The 19,794-nt window shown below is 37.7% G+C and overlaps 1 protein-coding gene across 3 annotated transcripts; it reads left to right on the forward strand.

Moving 5' to 3' along the window:
• The first annotated feature begins 6 nt into the window (after positions 1 to 6).
• On the forward strand, positions 7 to 19,055 carry LOC146487760 (RNA-binding protein 25-like). 3 transcript variants are annotated; one of them, XM_085126791.1, is made up of 22 exons: positions 7 to 284; positions 2,360 to 2,424; positions 3,236 to 3,325; positions 4,294 to 4,389; positions 4,514 to 4,571; positions 4,885 to 4,976; positions 5,880 to 5,951; positions 6,061 to 6,141; positions 6,496 to 6,574; positions 7,240 to 7,274; positions 7,384 to 7,467; positions 10,039 to 10,377; positions 11,173 to 11,262; positions 11,620 to 11,693; positions 11,774 to 11,918; positions 12,847 to 12,927; positions 13,006 to 13,188; positions 13,957 to 14,301; positions 14,716 to 14,814; positions 17,586 to 17,633; positions 18,126 to 18,205; positions 18,911 to 19,055. In XM_085126791.1, exons 1-22 carry the CDS (start codon positions 98 to 100, stop codon positions 18,936 to 18,938), a joined length of 2,451 nt encoding a protein of 816 aa, XP_084982917.1. In that variant the 5' UTR covers positions 7 to 97; the 3' UTR covers positions 18,939 to 19,055. The 3 variants fall into 3 exon arrangements, with proteins under 3 accessions (XP_084982917.1, XP_084982926.1, XP_084982933.1); XM_085126800.1 differs by having other exon boundaries at positions 13,957 to 14,202; XM_085126807.1 differs by having other exon boundaries at positions 13,957 to 14,202; positions 18,126 to 19,055.
• Positions 19,056 to 19,794: the final 739 nt, after the last annotated feature.

Here is a 19,794-nt window from a genome sequence, read left to right on the forward strand (position 1 = left end):
CTAGGTTGCCACACGAGGGCAGCCATGTTGAGTTGAACACGGAGGTATTGTTAAGAGGCCTTGAAACTTTACAAATTTCACTACTATTTCTCAAAGAATGTCCTATCGTCCGCCACCACAGCAAACAATGGGCCATCCTCCGGTAGGACTGCGTCCTCCTTCAAGCGGAATGCCACCGGGAATGCCACCACCACCAGGGAATATACCGGCGGGTCTACCTCCGCCGCCATTTCCCGCTCCTCCGGGCTTTCCTCCACCGCCGTTGCCTCCATCAGTCGCTGCAGGTACGTAAACGAAACAAACAATCAGAGACTAAACAAAATGCTCTGCTGGGGTAATAATAAATATACAGTAGGGCTTTCCTTCTCTTCGAGAACACAGGATGAGGAAGGGAAAGCGAAAGAGGAAGGATCGGATATATTGAGAAGAAAAAAGTTGAAACCAATTTGGCTTTAACATTTTTTTTGAGTTTGCCACACGTGGAAACTGGTGTGAGATAAGGACAAGTACTAGAAAATAACCTTTTTTCTTGTGGTCTTGTGTATGAGGTTGGTGTGCAAAGGTATCAATACATTTGTAAAGCTTAATTATTGAGCTTGATGCAACAATAACCGGACATAACAAGCAAGAAGCACACAAACCCTATTCAAAAATGGCTTTCACTTTAATGTTCTTTGTTTGCATTCAGATTAGCCCTACCAACCTTGTTCCTGAGTTAAAAAATCAGAATAATATTTTAGCTTGAACAAGGCTAAATGCAAACAAAAGAACATGAAAAATGTCAGCCATTTTTGTGTAAGGTCTATTTGATGCACAATTTTGTTGGAAAAAGAAATGCTCAACATGAACTTACTTTAAATTAGCAAGAAAATCAAAAAGTATATGCAGCAACTTTTTCCTGAGTCAAATGTGTGAAATGTTTATTTTTCGTTTAACACTAGCGAGTTCATTTAAGTTAACATTTTCAACTTGATTCTCACGAGAAGCACAGAACTGAAACATTCTTGATTGTTCATTCGTGATTCAAAGAACAACAGCTGCTTACAGTTACATTTAGACACCAGTTATTTTACTGGGGTAGCAAACTCAAGGCTAACACAGTGAATCAAACACCTAATTCAAAACATTTGTCATTGAAACTTAAGCATAACCAGAACTGAAAATCAGTTTAGTTTAAAAATGTAAACCTTCAATGATCCAAGGCCAAGTAATATGGGCAGCACATCCTTGCAACTTGTCGCATAACAAATGCTGCATTGCAAGTTGAGATTGTTTGTTGCCTGTGTTAACACCTCCATGTGCAACAAATTTTCATGTTGCAGAAAGTAGATGCTGCTTCTACATTTTGCAACATGAAATTTGTTGAGAATGATGTATTATTCTAGAAGTTACACAGGCATACTCAGAAAAAAGAAATCCGGGTGCTCCTATCAGGAGTCGAACCTAAGACCTTTTGATTACTAGTTCAGATGCTCTATCACTGAGCTACAGGAGACTCGTGCGAGCTAAGGCCATTAAACTAGGTTCATGGGACAAATATCCTACAAACTGCTTGGATTTAAATGTCAAACGTGTGGTATATGAAATAAATGTGATGTTATATTTCCAGCCTGGTGAATGAATGAGAGTGATGTATTATTCTAGAAAGTGACACAGGCATACTCGGAAAAAAAGAAATCCAAGTGCTCCTATCAGGAGTTGAAATTTGTTGTGTGCAAAGGTGATAAAACATGGATGGCAAGCTGCAAAGAAATGTTGCCATATGTTGTTGTCAGTGAAAGTGAAAGAGAAAGTCAGATTGAATTAGAAAACTTTACTATGTGGTAACTTTTTTATTTTGGGGTCAAGTGTTGATCGATCAGATGGCTATAATTTACAAGTTGCATACCCACAGCCAAGCCACTGAGTACTGCGATGCTTTATTCATTCCTGCATTTCTAACTCCCATTCCAATGCAATATTATAAAGTAAATTTTTTTCCATTTATGTTCTTCTGGTCTTCACAAAATGATTTACTCATATCCTCATTGTCAGCACACTGAATTCATGTTGTTTGAGAAGAAAGCAATGAAACTTTCATGACCAGCATTTTACTTAAGTGGCTGGTTGTGAGAAATTTTCACATGGAACATCCTGAAGATTGTAAATTGTTGTCTGTTTGTGAACATTTTGATTCTGTTTGGAACTGTTGATAACTAAACAACCCATTTTGCTGTCTTTTGAATTTTATTTTATTGTCTCTAATTCAGCCAGTTATCACGGCTGGCATCTATCTGAAAGTTATTTTAAACTGTAGTCTTTGTAACAAGTTTGATCTACATTTGCTGATTGTGTCCATTTGCGTTACTCTTTTGTACAGTTCCTCCTCCAGCGTTACCAACCAAGCCTCCAATATCTGTTCCAGGGGTTCCTACTTTAACTGTTGTAAGTAGTCAAGTGCTTTTGGTTATAATTCAACACACATAAATACTGTGAAAAATGGCAAAAAATATTGATGGCATCATGGTATCATCTCAAGTTTTCCTTTTTTGAAACCAAAATGTGCTGGTTATTTGTGTCAGGGAATTCTTCGAGAGTTTCCAAAGCGTTTTTAAAGGTTTTTGGGGAAGAGAGCCCTAGAGAATGGCCCGACGTTGTCAGCAGCGTTTATCAGGCTGCAGTTGTTCAAAGAGTGGATAACTTTACTTAGCAGATAAATCGCTATCCTGCCAATAAATTATAATAGTTGGTATTCATTTTCTCCAAGTTGGATAGCAATAATATTTATCCAGGTAATAAAATATCCTCCCTTTGAACACTTGGTGCCAGGAGGATAAGAAACAGGAAAGTGTCAGAAACATGCCTGCTGAAACCCAGAGAGCATTGTAAATACATGAACAGCAATATCTTGCATGTTATAACCATGGCTTTGAAACAACAATAAATGGAACACTTTGGTTGATGCACGGGCACGTCTTAAATATGTATAAAAAATTGGTATTAAGGTTTTGGAAATTTGGGTGGAAGGTACAATGTAGGAGAGGATTGTTCAATAGGGGCTTAAAATAATTTCAAATATTTTGTTGATCATGCTGATGCAAGAGAGGTGATCAGTTGTGAGCAATATTTGCAGAAAGACAGTAGATCAAAACACATAATTCTCATTGTGTTAATCATACAAAAAGAATCTCATTTGTTCTAATTTTAGTGCAATCAGAACATTAAAAGCATTATTATCAAAGTTAACTTTTCTCAGCCCCCAGGAATTCCACTTCTTCCTACACCAGCAGTACCTCCATTACAACCATCTTACAGATCAGACAATAAACAGAATAACAATTATCAGGTTGGTTTGTTTTCCTTTTGTTTTCTCACCAGTTTGAGGGCTTAAAACAAACAGAGGCACACATTCATGTTGACGTTATAACACAATAATTATTGGTCTAAACCAGCTCTAGTTTGGTATACAAGCTGGATATCAAGTTCTGTATTTGTTTTTCAACTTAAGGTGGCTCGCATTAGTCCTTTCCATCACTTACACTTTGATGGATCAATACTACCACCCTTTATCGGTTGATACAATGAAAATGGTATTAAACGAATGTCTTATCATTGGCATAAAAGGCTGGACAGCATCTCACACAAAGAGGATTATGGAGTCCTTAAGTGTGATGTCACAAACATTTAAATTTGTGAAATTGTTATTTGATGAGACACATGTACAGCATTTGTAAAGCACATGATGAAAAATGCTCACTTGCCAAAAATCAACATCTTATTGTAGTTTGGCGATGGAATACTGCAGTTTTACGCTGTGATGACTACAAGTACATGTACTTCCAATTTTGCCTTGGTTCTTGGTGGTTAGAACTGAGGCAAAATGTGTTCAAATTTGAAGACTGTGTTCATATATGTACTTTATATTGCAACTTCCCAGCATTAGGCTTGTTTCAAGTTACAAGTAAAGCAATTTTTGCTTTGTAGAACAGGGCCCAGTTGTTCAAAGCCCTTTTAAGGTAATCCTGGGTTAGTGCGAACATTGGCTTGAGTCAATGATAATTTTTCCAAAACATTTTTGTCTGTCAGTTTCTACTTAGACTCTTCTTTAGCATTAGATTAAAATAAGCTTAATAAAAATATGTTCAAAAAGTGTGCTGAAAACTACAGTTAACTAATTTCAGTAACTTGACGTTTAACTTTTTTTTTTTCATTAGGTTTTTATTGTGGATTAGCATTAATCAGCTTTCAGACAACTGGGCCCAACACCTTAAACACAGTACAGAACAGATTTTAATTAAAATATGTTCTTTTCAGAATCAAAATCAAGGAAATTCATCCACAACGATAACAGTGTTTGTAGGTAACATAACCGAAAGAGCCAGTGATGCACTTATTAGACAAATCTTAACGGTATGTACGTGAATGTTAGTTTTAAAATCATGCTTTCTGAAGTCTTGTTCATCTTTAATTCAATGCATAAAATAGGTTAGTGTGAAGGCACCTGAGTTTGTAATGTTATCTTTTATGAGAACAGAAATGTGGTCTTGTGGTAAACTGGAAACGTGTTCAAGGAGCCAAAGGAAAATTACAAGGTAATGTATGTGCTCCATTTCTACCTTTTGGCCCTAACAGTGATCAACATCAAATTTCTCCTTGTTATATCAATGCTTATTCAACACCTGAGGTCATGAGAATTAATGATATGATCACCCAAGGTGAATTTTCTTCATATTTTAAAAACTTCTCCCCAGCACTTTTATAAGAAAAGTATGGGGACAAGATAGGAGAATATGTTTTTTGATATTAGGGGTTTGAGGGTTAAGGGTTTAAGGGATGAAGTAACTGATCAGCTTTTAGTAACAAACAGTATATTGCATGAGATCAATATTGGCCATTTTTCTTCAGCTTTTGGGTTCTGTGACTATGGAGATCCGGAGGCAAGCCTGAGAGCCATACGATTACTCCATGGCAAGGAATTAGGAGACAAAGCTTTAGTGGTAAGTAAAGGATATTGAACTGATAACTCAGATGAAGTTGTCAAAATGTCAATCCACATCCCAACAATTAAGTAATGTTTAAAACACGAGCAGCAGTGTTTTATCAGGATTTAAAACCACAAGGAGCAGCCGAGTGGTTTTGGACTTGATAAAACACATGCAGTGAGATTTTTTGAATGGCTTCAAAAATATTCTTGGAAAAGCGTGTGTCAAGAGAGTTCATAACAATGATGCTTTCGTGAACCTTGGAAATTAGTATATTGAGAAAAACATAAAACACCGCATACTAATAAGGAGGAGGTTTTATTGGGTTTTAAAACCACTGCACGTGATGTTTTATCACCCATGTCAATCCACATCCCAACAATTAAGTAATGTTTAAAACACAAGCAGCAGTGTTTTTATCAGGATTTAAAACCACGAGGAACAGCCGACTAGGTTAAGAACCAATAAAACACGTGCTGCGAGTTCTTTGAACAGCTTCAAAAATATTCCTGGAAAAGTGTGTGTCAAGAGAGTTCATAACAATGATGCTTTTGTGAACCTTGGAAATTAGCATACAAGAAAAACATTCAACACCGCATACTAATAAGGAGAGGGTTTTATTGGGTTTTAAAACCACTGCACATGATGTTTTATTGACCATTTGATAGGTCAATGGGCTGATGAATAATTATTAATGAGCTTTTGAAGGACTTCTTAAGACCGCATTCACTTTGATGATCATACGTTACTGATAGTAGCTGTAACAGATTAACTGTCCCATTATCAACGTGATTGCTGTTTGAATATACAAGCCCTTCATTGTAGTACATGGACTGTACATGTGCATGTAAATGTAAACCTTTTTTATTGAAATAAAGTTGTACTCAACAATGTCATTATCTTTTGTTTGCTGTGAAGGTAAAAGTTGATGCCAAAACTAAGACCTTTCTTGATGAATATAAAGCTGAGAAGAGAAAAGAATCTAAAAAGGTAATGTTTACACTGGGTTATAGTTGTACAAAGAGTGGATAACGATGTGTAATTGAGTGTGTAATGTTAAGGCTTCCTGTATCTCTTACATGGTCCTTTTATTTGTTAGAAACCAGAAGATAGAAAGAGAGAAGATGGAGAGGCTGATGATGATGAGGATGATAATGATGACCTTGATGAGGAAACATTGGTAAGTGTTGAAACGCCACTGAGTTTTCATTGCTGCTGGAAAGAAAATACATGTATTAAGCATTAAATATTCTCTGGTGAGTTGTTATAAGGGAGATTAATAACTCACATGGCAAGAAAAGTAATACCCATTGTCAATGTTCCCTAGTTAGCAACTTTCTTTTGACAATGATGTTGTGTATCACACATTTTCTGGTGTTTAACTCAACATGGTAAATCTTACAGTATAAATCAATCCAAGCACCAATCAAAACTTGACCTTGTAACCTCACCATTTGTATTCTGGTTAATTCTGGAAAATCTTTCATTGCATTTGCTTTATCTAATAACTACAACTGTTTTGTCTTTCATTCAGGGTGAAGATACAAGGGTAAAGAAATCCATTGAGCAAATTCTTTTAGAACATTCTGATATTTTAAACCGAAAAAGTGAAGGTAATTTCATCTGCCTTTTGTCTTACTAGGATGCATTTCTTGTTTGTTTGGTGTGTTTATTAGAACTTGTCCAGACAGCCGTCCATAATAGGATTAATAAGCAAGAATAAGCTTAATCATTATCCAGAACTATATGACATCTGATCTTTGGTATATAACCTGATCCATCTACCTACTACAAATTACTACAGTATGGCACAAAATATTGTTAGTAGTTTCATCATCAATAGGGAGTTTAAGCAGCTACTACGGTGACAGCAGTGAGAACATCACAAAACAATGGGATATAATGAGCCAAAGCATGGTTCTGCACATGCATAGTAAATTTTGGTACATTTCTTTGCCCTCCTCTACAAAACAACAATGCGAAAGTATTGACCAAGCATATAGGCTTGGTCAACTTTTATTCTCGTTCTTAACTTGAATGCTCAAAGTTCCTTCCTAGATAAGTTGGCCACATTGTACAAATTGAAAGAATTGGAATGATTGCAGAGTAATTTGAGTAACAAATACATATTTTGAAGTTTAGGTTGGCATCACCATCCTGGTTGCTTAAAGTCCCTTACATCCGAGGCTTGTTTTGCAATGATTTCAATTCTTGGCCATACTTTCTTCTTATGGTGTAATCACGATGCCTGATCTTTGCATTTTCTTTCTAATGGCAGCTGAACCTTACCGGCCCACTCATAGTGGATCAGAGGTATGTTTGAATTTTTTGAGACATGGTCTGGAACTTTTTATGACTTGCTTAGTTCAAGGGAAACCCTCTTGACATGTCCTTCTTTGTCTTTTTTTCCTCTTTCCTTCAGCAAAATTTGGAAGGCTTGGATATGGACACAGAAAAGAAGAGTTTAGTTTCACGGGAAATTCGCAGCTTCAGAGACACTTACAGGGTACGTTGAATTCCTTTTGAACTTGTCATGTGAAATGTAATTTTATGTAGCTGTGGTTTTGTTTTATTTGAAGTTGATTTAATTTTCTGTTTGTTCATAACTTGAGTCTTTGTTTGTCTGTTGGGTATTTGTTATTTATTCAGCCACGATAAGTACAGGGAAGATAGTTTGTGTCCATTATGGAAAACCGCAAACCTGACCTCAAGCTAAGACCTTTAATTTTATCATGTATGCTGTTCCATTCAAGTATCACAGGAGTTGAAACAAAATAATCATTTATGAGTTTTTCCTGTCAAAGTGACAGTGTCATCTGGTGTTGCAAATACCTAGGAATCAAAAGAACACCTTTTCATCAATAGCTTCCTAAAAGCAATGGCCAAACTAAGTTTTTTTTTTAGTTTTTTTCAAGTTCTTCCCATGTATTAGATAAAGCTGAAAAATTCACTTGATTTCACTTCATGATCTAGAAACATTTGGCAAAGTTTTGTGCAAAAATGTGATAATTGCTCTGACACTGCCTCTTCAACCAAGACAACTTGAAGGTGACGTTGAATGGTGGTATTGTAGTTACACATGTGACCGTGCGGAATAATTTTGACAACAATAGGTTCCAACCTTTTGTCCTCATATCGTCCCCTTCTGTGAGGTTTTAACTCTGGATACTTGAACTGGAATTGATCTTTTTACCTCGAACTTAAAACAAGTGGATGATTATAAACATTTGTGAATTAGAATTGATAAACCTTTAACAAGAATTATTGGTTGCACATAAAACAGTTTATTGATGAGTTGGTGAGATTTGGGGATTTCCTCCTCTGCATTTTCTGCTTCTAGGATATGTGTTGGTAAGTGATGCCATCCAATTATTTGTTTTTAAGATGTGACATTCAATGCAGCATGCACTTCTGTTGATCAATACATGTACGTACTCTGTAGATTTACTGGCAAATCATCATTTTTTATGGTCATTTTGTAACCAAGATTGAAGCAGTAGAGTGATTATTTTCTCAGTTCACCTTGCACTGTGCCCAGTAAAAGTCAAAGTAACAAGTCAAGTTTTTTGGCTGTTTCTCAAGGCATTAGTGTCTGAGACTGCAACTTACTACATAAACTTAATGTGGAATGGCAAAAAATAATTTGAAATCTGTTTTTTGTAAACAAATTATACCAAATTCTGATTACCACAGAGTTTGGAGGCAGGTTTGAATAAACTGGAATGCAAAACTGATACAACAAGAGGTGACAATCACATTCAACAGTTACAACAGAAAATATGAAGACAACTAAAGTTCCCAGTTACAAAAGAAAGCAAGCAACAGCTAGGAGCCTTTCTTAAATCGTAATCAAATCCCCCATAAACCTAGCCGCCTAAGCAGACGTCGTTTGGCTCGTCATGTCGCTCATTCCTGAGTGATGTGTATGAGATAAAGAACATCTGCGTGTGAGACTATCATAAACCATGTCATGCCTGCTAGTAATAAACTGTACCTGCAAAGAACAGAATTGAGATAACAGTAACCAAATGGCAAACAGCAAAAAATGTGTCAGCTTTATGAATTGTAGGAGATAAAAAACCCTATCAGCCCTTTACGAAAATTAAGTGCAACCTAGTGACCTATGACTACATCTCGTTTTTAAACCACATGGCTTTAACGTCTGTGATGGCGCAGACATCTGTGTTAGTGAGTCATTCAGATACAGTAATTCCTGACCTTTAATCTCTCGTCCCCTTTTTACCTGTTACTTAATTTATAAACTAGACATTAAATTTTAAGTTGTCTTTAAGAGATATCCTAGTATAGATATGGCCAATGATAACTTTGTCAACTCACAAGAAATCTGCATACAGCACCGTAGATACTACATTTGTACATTTTTTTTAAAGAAATGGTTCAATCAAATTAAGATACATATGATGGTACACATTCCTCTCCATTTTTTCTATAACAATTGATATTATTTTTATATTCACGCGATGTTGGAGGATCTTTGCATAAATCACTTGCTTGTAAGCTTACTATAAAGAATAATAGGTTAAACTACATTATATTGTTTTGAAATACTTAATAAGTTAAATAACGCGAATCAAACAAGAAAGCTTTGCAAGTGTTGCTGGAGCAAGGGCCTATGTTCTGCGGGGAGCACGGTAAGTTAGGATGAAACATGAACATTTAAATCTGTGTGTCGTTACAGTACACTCTGTTGGTCTTATTCTGTTGTGTGTACTTGTAAAACGTGTCTGTTCAGTGTATGTACATTCTGTAAAACAGTTGTTGCTCTTTTTCCTTTGAGCAGATCAAAGTTGTGATCTGCCCATCAAGCTGCAGAAGTTAACTGGATAAAGAGTATCTCCTTTTGAGGTCAAAGTCTTGATTTTCAATGCCTCATTAAATGGGCCATTGCTTGTGCTAACCATAAATTTGATCATGACAGGGTGTTTTGTTTCAGAAACGACAGAAGAGGACAGGCCAAGTCCTGTAGGCAACTACAGAACCTAATTGCGTTGATGAAATGCTTGTTAAGAATGGTAGCACTCAACACGTCTGGTGTTTTCTGTTTTGTGTTTTTCAGAAGGAGGACAAGAAAAAAGAAGAGGAGAAATCAGAAAGGAAGGAGAGGGAAAGAGACAGGGACAAAGAAAAAGATAGGGAGCGTGACAAAGAGAAGGAACGAGAACGAGAACGAGAAAGGGAAAGAAAGAGAGAACGTGAAGAACGTGAACGCCGAGAAAAGGAACGGGATAGAGACCGTGACGAACGGGATCGTGATCGTGATCGGGATCGGGATCGTGAGAAACAGCGTGATTCTGAGCGAAGCAGAGAGAAGGAGCGTGGTTATGATGAAGATGAAGAGGCAGACAGGAGGCGGCGGGAGAGAAGACAGAAAGAAAGAGATGCAGCTTATCAAGAGGTAACAAAACTTTGGTGGCTTTTTTCAGTGTATCATTTGTAGACTATTTGGATGTCTTGTTAGGAGCTGTACGCACTTCTTACGCTTTTGTCAGCGTTGCATGAAATGCAGACACAGTATCTACATCTACATTTCATGAAGTCGGTAAAGTTGTGAGACATCACATCACATCAGTGTTTTATCGGGATTTAAAACCACGAGGCGCAGCCGAGTGGTTTTAAATCCCGATAAAACACGTGCTGCGAGTTTTTTGAACGGCTTCAAAAACATTCCTGGAAAAGCGTGTGTTAAGAGAGTTCATAACAATGATGCTTTTGTGAACGTAGAAATTGCGGACGATGCTAAGTTCCGCAAATTATTGTTATTTATGATTCTCTAGAGATCCGCTAACCCGAGATGTAAATAATATCATTCATTTAATGAACGAGGTTACATCAAATAAATAAGTGAAGTGAAACGTTGGAAATTAGCATACGAGAAAAACATTAAACACCGCATACTAATAAGGAGGAGGTTTTATCGGGTTTTAAAACCACTGCACGTGATGTTTTATCGACCATTTGATAGGTCAATGGCCTTATGGATTATTAATGAGTTTTTGAATGATTTGTAAATTCAGTTATTCAGTCTGTGTATAATTAGTTTAGTGTATTTCGATGCTGCAGTTTTGTACTGCGCTGCTTTCCGTTCAGTAAAGAATTAAAACAAAAAACTGTAGATGGTAGAATAATATTGTAAATGGAAAATAGATTTAAGAAACCATGGCCTCAAGACTGTTTTCCTCTTGTTGTGTAGCGTTTAAAAAGCTGGGAAGCAAGAGAGCGAAAGAAAGGTCGTGAGTACGAACGAGAAATGGAGAAGGAAGGAGAGAAAAAAGACGAACAGGTACGGTATGGCTTTGTTACAAACTATGAAGTTGATTTTGGTAAAGTTAGCCAACATTTGGAGTCTCAATTCTGCCTCCTCAATGCACAGGCCTTTCACAAGTTTCCAAACACTACTTGCGTTCGGCGTAGAAAGAACGCACTCCTACGTAATACAGATTGGAGTCGAGATAGTATGGGACAGTCAATCGATCAACGAATGAGTAGATCTTGGGTTGGTATCTGGCATCCCCCGCAGATTTTGTAAGGGCGGATGACATCATCACCAACTTGACAAAGGAGAAAGAGCCTGGTGACATCGAACACATCCCTAATCTTTGATAATTACTAGTTTTATTATTTTGTTTGTTTCCTTCAGGCGCGTGAGAGAAAACATTTACTGGAATTTCTTGAAGATTACGATGATTACAAAGATGATCCTAAATACTACAAGTAAGTGCTCTTGTCAACGTTTGGCACAAAAACGAACCACGGGCTGCGGACTAACTGACATCTTTTGTTTGTTGTTAAAGGGGAAGCGCTTTACAACGACGACGGCGAGAGCGAGAGGCAGAGGTGGAAGGTGATGAACGAGACAGACAAAGAGAAATGGAGGAGATAGAAGAAATACGGAAAAGAATAGTGGATAATCAGCCTGAAGATATGGAACAAGATCAGGTTAGCCTTGATCAAAATTCACAAATTTCTTTAAAGAGGAATTTCAATCTCTGTTCCGAAAACAATGGACGGTAAATTGTTGGATATGGTGTCTTAATTCTAAATTTTAGTGTAAGAAGTATAAATAGCATTCAATTTTGTGTTAAAATTAGATATGATTGTCGCCTATTTTCGCTTTTAAATTTCCCGGGCGCGGCCATCTTGGATTTCACGATGTCATCGCGTTGCCGCTATTTTTAGTAAACAGAAGTTCTTTTGTGTGAAACAATGGAAATAAAGGTTTCTTATCTATTCTTCTCTATTGTTTAAAACAATAGAAAACAGTAGAGTCGGGTCGACTCTTTATCAAGTCGACCCGTCTTACCGGAAGTCAGGTCGCAATGTTCAAAACGGAAGAGAATTCGAGTTGCCGGAAGTCATCTTGGCGCTAGAGAAAGCTGAAAGTTTTGACGGATCGTGACGACCCGACACAGTTAAAGTCGATCCGACGTTCCAGCGGTCAGGTTGAGATAGCGTATTCTTGGCACGCTACAAACAATATATATTCTTCATTCTTAAAGCGTGAGGCAACAAACACGCTACACACAATATATATTCTTCGTTCTTAAAGCGTGAGGCAATAAACACGCTACATACAATATAAATTCTTCGTTCTAAAAGCGTGAGGTAAATCCTCTACTACCAACGTTACATGTGATATAGACTCAAGCTTCGCTGTTAACACCTTGAAACTATCAATTGTTGCAAAGCCAATTGGCCAGGATAATTAGACTGTGTTACCAGCCAGCTCAACGTTTAGAGCTCACTTTGCTTGTCCCGCCTCGTTTAGTTTTGTAACTATTTGCGGGACAAGCCATTCATTCTGTTATTTTTCAAATAAATTGTTGTTGTTGTTGTTGTTTGCCAAATTGTTCCTGTTCACTTCCAGGACGGAAAAGACAGCGAAAGAGAAGAAGAAAAACCAGTTTTACAGCCAACCTTCAGACCAGCAGTAGCGCCACAACCTCAAGTAAGTTTTAGTGTTTTACCTTGCACAAATTTAATTCAGCTTTTTCACCAGTGTGTTTTTGTTTTTTTTTTTTTTCAGTTCGTTCCTCAAGTGGAATCTGCGCCCATATCCAGTTGGTCACCAAGCCCCAGGTCAACAGACTCTTCCCCAGCCACTTTCGGTCTGAAAAGAGCGCGCGAGAATGGTCAAGAGCCCGAGCCTGAAATTGAACCTGCGCCAAAGAAGGCGTTTGGATTCGAAATGAAGTTGAGCAGTAACTTGGTGAGGAAAAAAATTGTCTTGTTGTGGTCCTCGCTTAGCGTCTAAAATGAAACCAGAGAAAAAAAAAAGAATTTCGAAAATTCTTCCGAGTGGAATAGAATACGAGAGTTGACAACAGATTGTAAAGTTTCAAAATCTACTGTCGGTTGCGTTAAAGTGTGACCAGGCCGCTTCAAAAAGCATGACCTTATTTTGTTACAAACTGAACATGACATGTTTTGTAATCAAACATTTGAATTCTAATGAAAACTGAACGAAATTTCACACCCGCACCTGCCAACTAGAAATGAGTTCGTTTTACAAACATATTTTCCGAGAAATAGCTAAAGAGATTTTATATTATCCAAGATAAAGCACAGTTCCAATCAAATTCGGTTACAGCAACTTAATCTGGGTGTCAAATCATTCACGTTACCTTGCCATTGAGTCAAACTTTGAATGTTCGTTGACAAAATATTCTATGTCTGATACCCAATCGGAGCATGTTTTTTTTCACCACGTGGTCACGCTTGGATGCAACCAACAAGAGTTAAGATTGGGAAAGTTGAAGATCAACGATGAACAGCGAACCATTTAACGGTCAATTACTGGTTTCTCAAGTGTTCCTGTATTCGTCTTGTCCCGCCTCGACTAGTTTTGTAACTATATGCGGGACAAGCCGTTCATTCTGTTGTTTTTCAAAATAAATTGTTGTTGTTGTAACCAATTCAAGATTTCAATACCAGTGGCGCAATAAACTAATTATTGTGGTGTCTTGCTTGTCTCCAGCCCTCCGCCGCCAGCCAGGCGAGCCGTAAGAAATTGGAGGCAGTGTTTGGTGGCGGTGATGACGATGACGCAGCAGGCGCGGTACCCAAGCGGAAACTGGTCAAACTGGATGAGGAGGATGGAACCAAGGAAGAGAATGATGAGGCTGAAGATAAGAAACGGATTATTAAGTCGCTTATAGAACGTATACCTACTGCTAAAGATGAACTGTTTGCTTATAGCTTGGACTGGAGTATTGTGGACCAGGTAAGTGAACAGTCATCGCTATTTGTAAGGTTCTCTTTCCTTTCAGATATCATGAATCAACACGGGCAAGCCGGACGGAAAACTCGAATGGAGCATCATGTAAGCATGCATCAGCTTGCTCAAATGAACTGTAGGAGTTACTGTAAATGCCTTCCCCTTTGAAATGGAACCCAGATGTATATACGCAAGGCTTTAGATACAATAAGTTTTAGTTTAAGGTGGCTCTGTCTTGACTGAATATGCGGTCATCAAGTCGCATTCTCTTTCTCGTGATCTCATTGGACACTCGGATCATCACGTGATGTAAGTACAGATTACTATATTATATATGTAGTTGGACTCCACCCCAGATCGCACTCTCATATATGAGTCCGTTATGGACTGGGTCTCGATATAATTGATTATTGTTACATTGTAGTTACTGTAGTTGCAATAATACTGAGAGAGGTCTGGGTCGGAGGCTGTTGTCGTATGTACAGTGAAAATTCTGAGCTTATGATTGGTTCGTTTTAGGGTCTTGTTGATCGTAGAATACGTCCATGGGTTAATAAGAAAATAATTGAATATATCGGTGAAGAGGAATTGACGCTAACGGACTTCATTTGTAGTAAGGTAAGTTGTCTAATTCTGCCTCAGTATTAAAGCAGCCTGTATAACCTTTAGGGATTGGCGTTGAGCGCGTTTTTGTGAATCAATATATCATTAATCAAGGTACTCACTTAAAGGGGAAGTATCATGGGGTTTTTAGTATCTTTTGTTAAAAATGATGAAATAAGACCTTCAATCAGCTGCCCAATAAATTTTACAATGACGAGAGGAAAGAAATCAACTCAATTCTTGAAAGGAACAACTCGTGATCTGTTCTAGCGCATTTTGGAAACAAAAATGCGAGAACTTGAGAAACATTAGCCTGATATTTTTCAAGGTTTCTCTGTCTCTCGCCAGAGGCACTAATCGACAGTTTTATTGCACTGGGGTGATAATTTATAACAAACTTGACAATTATTTCGTTGTTTCTGCTGACAGAAAAACATTTTGGGTTTTGAAATGACAGCAAATTTGCGTGATACTTCCCCTTTTAGTGAGTACCCACTGAAGGGTGGATATGCCTAGCAAGGAACACAATGGCCATTGATGAATTTGTAAATAAATAAGGAAATAAATTAAGTCGTTGTTCGTCTTGACTTTGGTTATACACCTTTAGATTCTTCTACGAGTGTAAGTATGAGTCATGACTACGAGTTTTTACAGTAACAAAAGTGCGCACTCGTAGTAGTTATTGGGACTGGGTAATTTGCGAGTTGTGGAGTTGCGAGTTGCAGTTGCGAGTTGGAGTTGCGAGTTGCGAGTTGCGAGTTGCGAGTTGCGAGTTGCGAGTTGCGAGTTGCGAGTTGCGAGTTGCGAGTTACCAAAACCAGAAAATGAAAATTTCTAGTAAAGATAACGTTATATAAAAGTTAGGAAAAGAAAAGGAAAAGGGTACTTAAATCTGTTATTGAGTTCAGTTTTAATATAAACCAAAGTCACAACAAGAGAATAACCTTTTTGAGCAAAGGAAGTGTAAGGGATCGATGCCACTGGTTTTTAAATCTCAGATAACTTATAACATTGGACGAATCCTCCAAGGTGAACAAAAATTAACTGCACGACTATGTGGTCTTTACCATCGCAACTTTCCAGATCGCTACATTCCGTCAGAGTTTCTAAGATTTTCCCACGCATTTATTAAACCGCAAAGAGCGGATTCACGTGCATGTGCAAGGAAGATCTTCACTGGTTACCCGTAGAGTTTTGGATCGAATTCAAAACATTACTACTTGTTTTCAAAGCGTTAAATGGTATCACTCCACGTTATATCTGTGATCTCATCAGGGAAAAGGCATCAATCAGAAGCTCTTTGAGATCTAATGACCTCACTTTGTTAGAGGTGCCTCGAACCAAATGTAAGACTTTTGGTAATCGAGCATTCGCTTTTGCTGGTCCATCCAAGTGGAATAAGCTTCCTCTGGCAATTAGGACTGCCAAGAACTTAAATACTTTCAAGAAACACTTAAAGACATTTTTTTTAAATTGATTGATTATTCTTAAATTTTATATTTTGTTGATTTTGACTAAATTTTTCGTTTTTATATTGTAAGCGCTTTTGAATATCATATAAAAAGCGCTATATAAATTTATTATTATGATGATGATGATGATGATGATGATGATTATTATTATTATTATTAGAATTATTATTATTATTATTATTATTGTTATTATTATTATTATTATTATTATTATTATTATTATTATTATTATTATTAAACAGGGTATCGCTACATGAACTAAAGGCTTCAACAGGCTAAGCTTAGATGTCTGTTTATTGGTCTTTTGAAGAACAATGCATTGATACCTAAAATACTGTTTTCAACAATGGAATGATCGTTGCCGATCATATGGAACGGCCACCCAGCTCGGAGACCCAGTAATGTAACCTGTCGATGTCAGTTATTATTTGAAAAACAGAACTAACGTGAAATTTGTTGGCTACAATTCATTTTCTGAACTTTCGATTATTAGTATTGATTATTAGTATCGTTTTTATAAATTGGCACTCTTAGAAAAGTTTCCCTCGAGTTTTTTTCCCTTTACACCTTTTACGTGTTTTCTTTGCTTGCACATGCACGTGCACATGAATCCGCTCTTTGCGGTTTAATAAACGCGTGGGAAAATCTTAGAAACTCTGACGGAATGTAGCGATCTGGAAAGTTGCGATGGTAAAGACCACATAGTCGTGCAGTTAATTTTTGTTCACCATGGAGGATTTGTCCAATGTGATAAGTTATCTGAGATTTATAAACCAGTGGCATCGATCCCTTACACTTCCTTTGCTCAAAAGGGTTATTCTCTTGTTGTGACTTTGTGACTAACTGAACTCAACAAAAGATTTGAGTATACCCTTTTCTCTGAAAAGTCCGTTTTTACGTCCTTGCGATCCCTAACTTTTATATAACGTTATCTTTACTAGAAATTTTCATTTTCTTGTTTTGGCAACTCGAAACTCGCAACTCGCAACTGCAACTGCAACTCGCAACTCGCAACTCGCAACTCGCAACTCGCAACTCGCAACTCGCAACTCCACAACTCGCATTCTTCGCACACCCGTAGTTATTTTTTACCTTCGCTATAATTTCTTTTCTGTTTGAGAAATTGCACTCGTGACGATCGACAGTGACTTCTCAATGAATTTGTAACTTTATTCAAAAGCTTCAACTTATTCCTCCCAGAGAGTGAGACAAACTGTAAGTTAATTTTTTTTTATCATTGGCCTAAGCAAACCGTTGTAGAACGACGTTCATTTTTGGATGTTTGTGGTAACAATTATGGCTTCTTTTTGTCAGGTCATTGCTCGAAGTTCGCCAAAACACATCCTCGAAGATGTGTCGATGGTAAGTGACTCTCTTTTTTCATTGTTCAGTTCTTACAGTTAACCTAGTGCTTTTTGTTTCAGCGCGATACGAACGAGGCGTGACGATAAAATCGGCGAAACTTATTACAGAAAACAAATGGGGAAGTATCACGAAGATTTTGACCTTTTGTGGTGAAAATAGTGCGAGAACACCTTCACTTAGTTACAAAATAATTCTAGAACATCAAGAAAAAGAAATGAACTGGATTCTTGAAAGGAACAACTCATGACCTGCTCTAGTGCATTTTGGAAACGAATACGCGAGAACTTGAAAACAGTTTGCTTAACTATTTTCAAGTTGCAGTCAAATCCAACCCAGTCCATCTGTGGCCAGAGACACTCATCGATAGTCTTAGGACACTGGGATGACAATCTACAACAAATTTGAGCAAGACTTTTAGGTTTCTATTGATTGAAAACAACAAATTGGAGTTACAGTGCGTTACATTTAAAGTATATTTCCTTCTGTTAGGTTTTGGACGAGGAAGCGGAGGTGTTTGTGGTCAAGATGTGGCGTCTTCTCATCTACGAAACAGAGGCCAAGAAGCTGGGGTTGGTCAAATGATCCGTTAGCTTAGTTTTTATTCTAATTTCCTCTTGGCTCTTTCTATTTTCTATCCGTGCACATGTGAATCCAAATATTACAGTCGTGTAAATACGTTTCATTCTCTTTCCCTGTCAAAACAAATTCTTTCAGTGTCATTCTCTTTGTTATGCACGATTAAACCGCCTTTAAAAAAACGATTGGATTTTAAAACCCAAATTCCAAATGGTAAATAATTTTAGCTCAAGTTTTAAATTGAATATTTAGTAAGCTCGAGTTTGTCTCTCGAGTAAAACTTGGTTGGTTGAGAAAACGCAACCAGCTATCTTACTCTAGAAACAAACCGCAACGCTATATAATGAATGTGTTATTCGATATTTTAAATGTGTCAGTTAAGTTGCGGAAGTCTAACCGCCATATTTAACTTAATTTAAGAGTCCGTTTCTTGGGGGATATATAACGTTATAGCTTTGTTGTTCCTGGTGCCAAGAAAACGAAAAAAAATCCAAACAGCTTTTAAGTAACTTTAAAGTGAAAGTACAGAGACTTCTTTCAGCGTTTGGAAAGGGGATGGCGTGAAAGATCTCGAGGCATTTCGATTTCGGAGCGTCCAAATTACATCCCAAGAAAACGCACTCTTAGACTCGCTTGAAAGTTCTTTATGGCATCAATGTGTGTATTTTCTGTCTCCTTTTGTTCAAATTCTCATTCAGGATCCTTATGAAAGATCCTGGGAACTAGATTGCCCTGTCGTTTGGCTGAAGAAATTACGCCCAAGATTTGTTTAAAGATGTCTGAGTGTAAATAATTTCTAAAGTAATTTCTCAAGTTATCGAATAAACATTTTGAAACATTTTAGTTTATTGTGTTGTTTTTTAGCTGACCTAGACTCCAACTCTGTTTACCACTCATAGAAGACAAGCTACGACAAATGGTTGGTTTTTCTTAAAACGCGGCGAGGTGAAAACTTATTTTCATATGAAAAGCCTCGGCCAGACGCGAATTCAGTGCGAGGCTTGCCGCGCAAAAACGAAGCTTTTTCTTCTCCTGAGACTCAATATGGCCGCCAAGTGATAAAGGTGTATTGACCCCAGCAACAATGACTTAAAATCGACATATTGTATTTTTTGTTACGGTCACGTGGCCGTGCCGTTGTGTGATTACATCTCTGGTGTGAATCAGGCATGAGGCTCGTCTCCAGGAGTGAATGAGGCGGTTACACATCGGACTTAAAATTTGGAATGTATTGAGATTATCAAGGGATGTAAAACAATGCGAGCAATCCACCGAAATGCTAACCACGCGGTGTTTTACCCAACACAAGGAAAAGTAAATTCTGTGGCTGGGCCAACCTAGCCTCCCACGCAGTCGTTGTTAGGGGACTCGTATTACGTCCTTCCCACGAGTCCTCTGAAAACGACTGCGTGGGAGACTTGGGCCAACCTCGTCTCCAGGGTCTTTCATACCCAGAACTCACTTCGGGGTGGGGTGATGACCCTGGGAACGAGGTTGACAGTATCGCTCTTCTGCGCAATTACAGCCGGTTATAGAGCAGTGGGAGTTCACCAGACTTGTTCCCAGGCCTAATCGCTCTCTT

Source organism: Pavona decussata, unplaced genomic scaffold, assembly GCF_977016875.1.
Source record: "Pavona decussata unplaced genomic scaffold, jaPavDecu1.1 SCAFFOLD_13, whole genome shotgun sequence".
NCBI classification, from domain to species: domain Eukaryota; kingdom Metazoa; phylum Cnidaria; class Anthozoa; order Scleractinia; family Agariciidae; genus Pavona; species Pavona decussata.

Excerpts from the sequence above, each read along its gene's own strand:
- LOC146487760 (XM_085126791.1), top strand. The coding sequence starts at position 98 with ATGTCCTATCGTCCGCCACCACAGCAAACAATGGGCCATCCTCCGGTA. Across the intron at positions 4,572-4,884 it reads AGCCAAAGGAAAATTACAAG|CTTTTGGGTTCTGTGACTAT; the intron begins GTAATGTATGTG and ends ATTTTTCTTCAG. Across the intron at positions 4,977-5,879 it reads TAGGAGACAAAGCTTTAGTG|GTAAAAGTTGATGCCAAAAC; the intron begins GTAAGTAAAGGA and ends TTTGCTGTGAAG.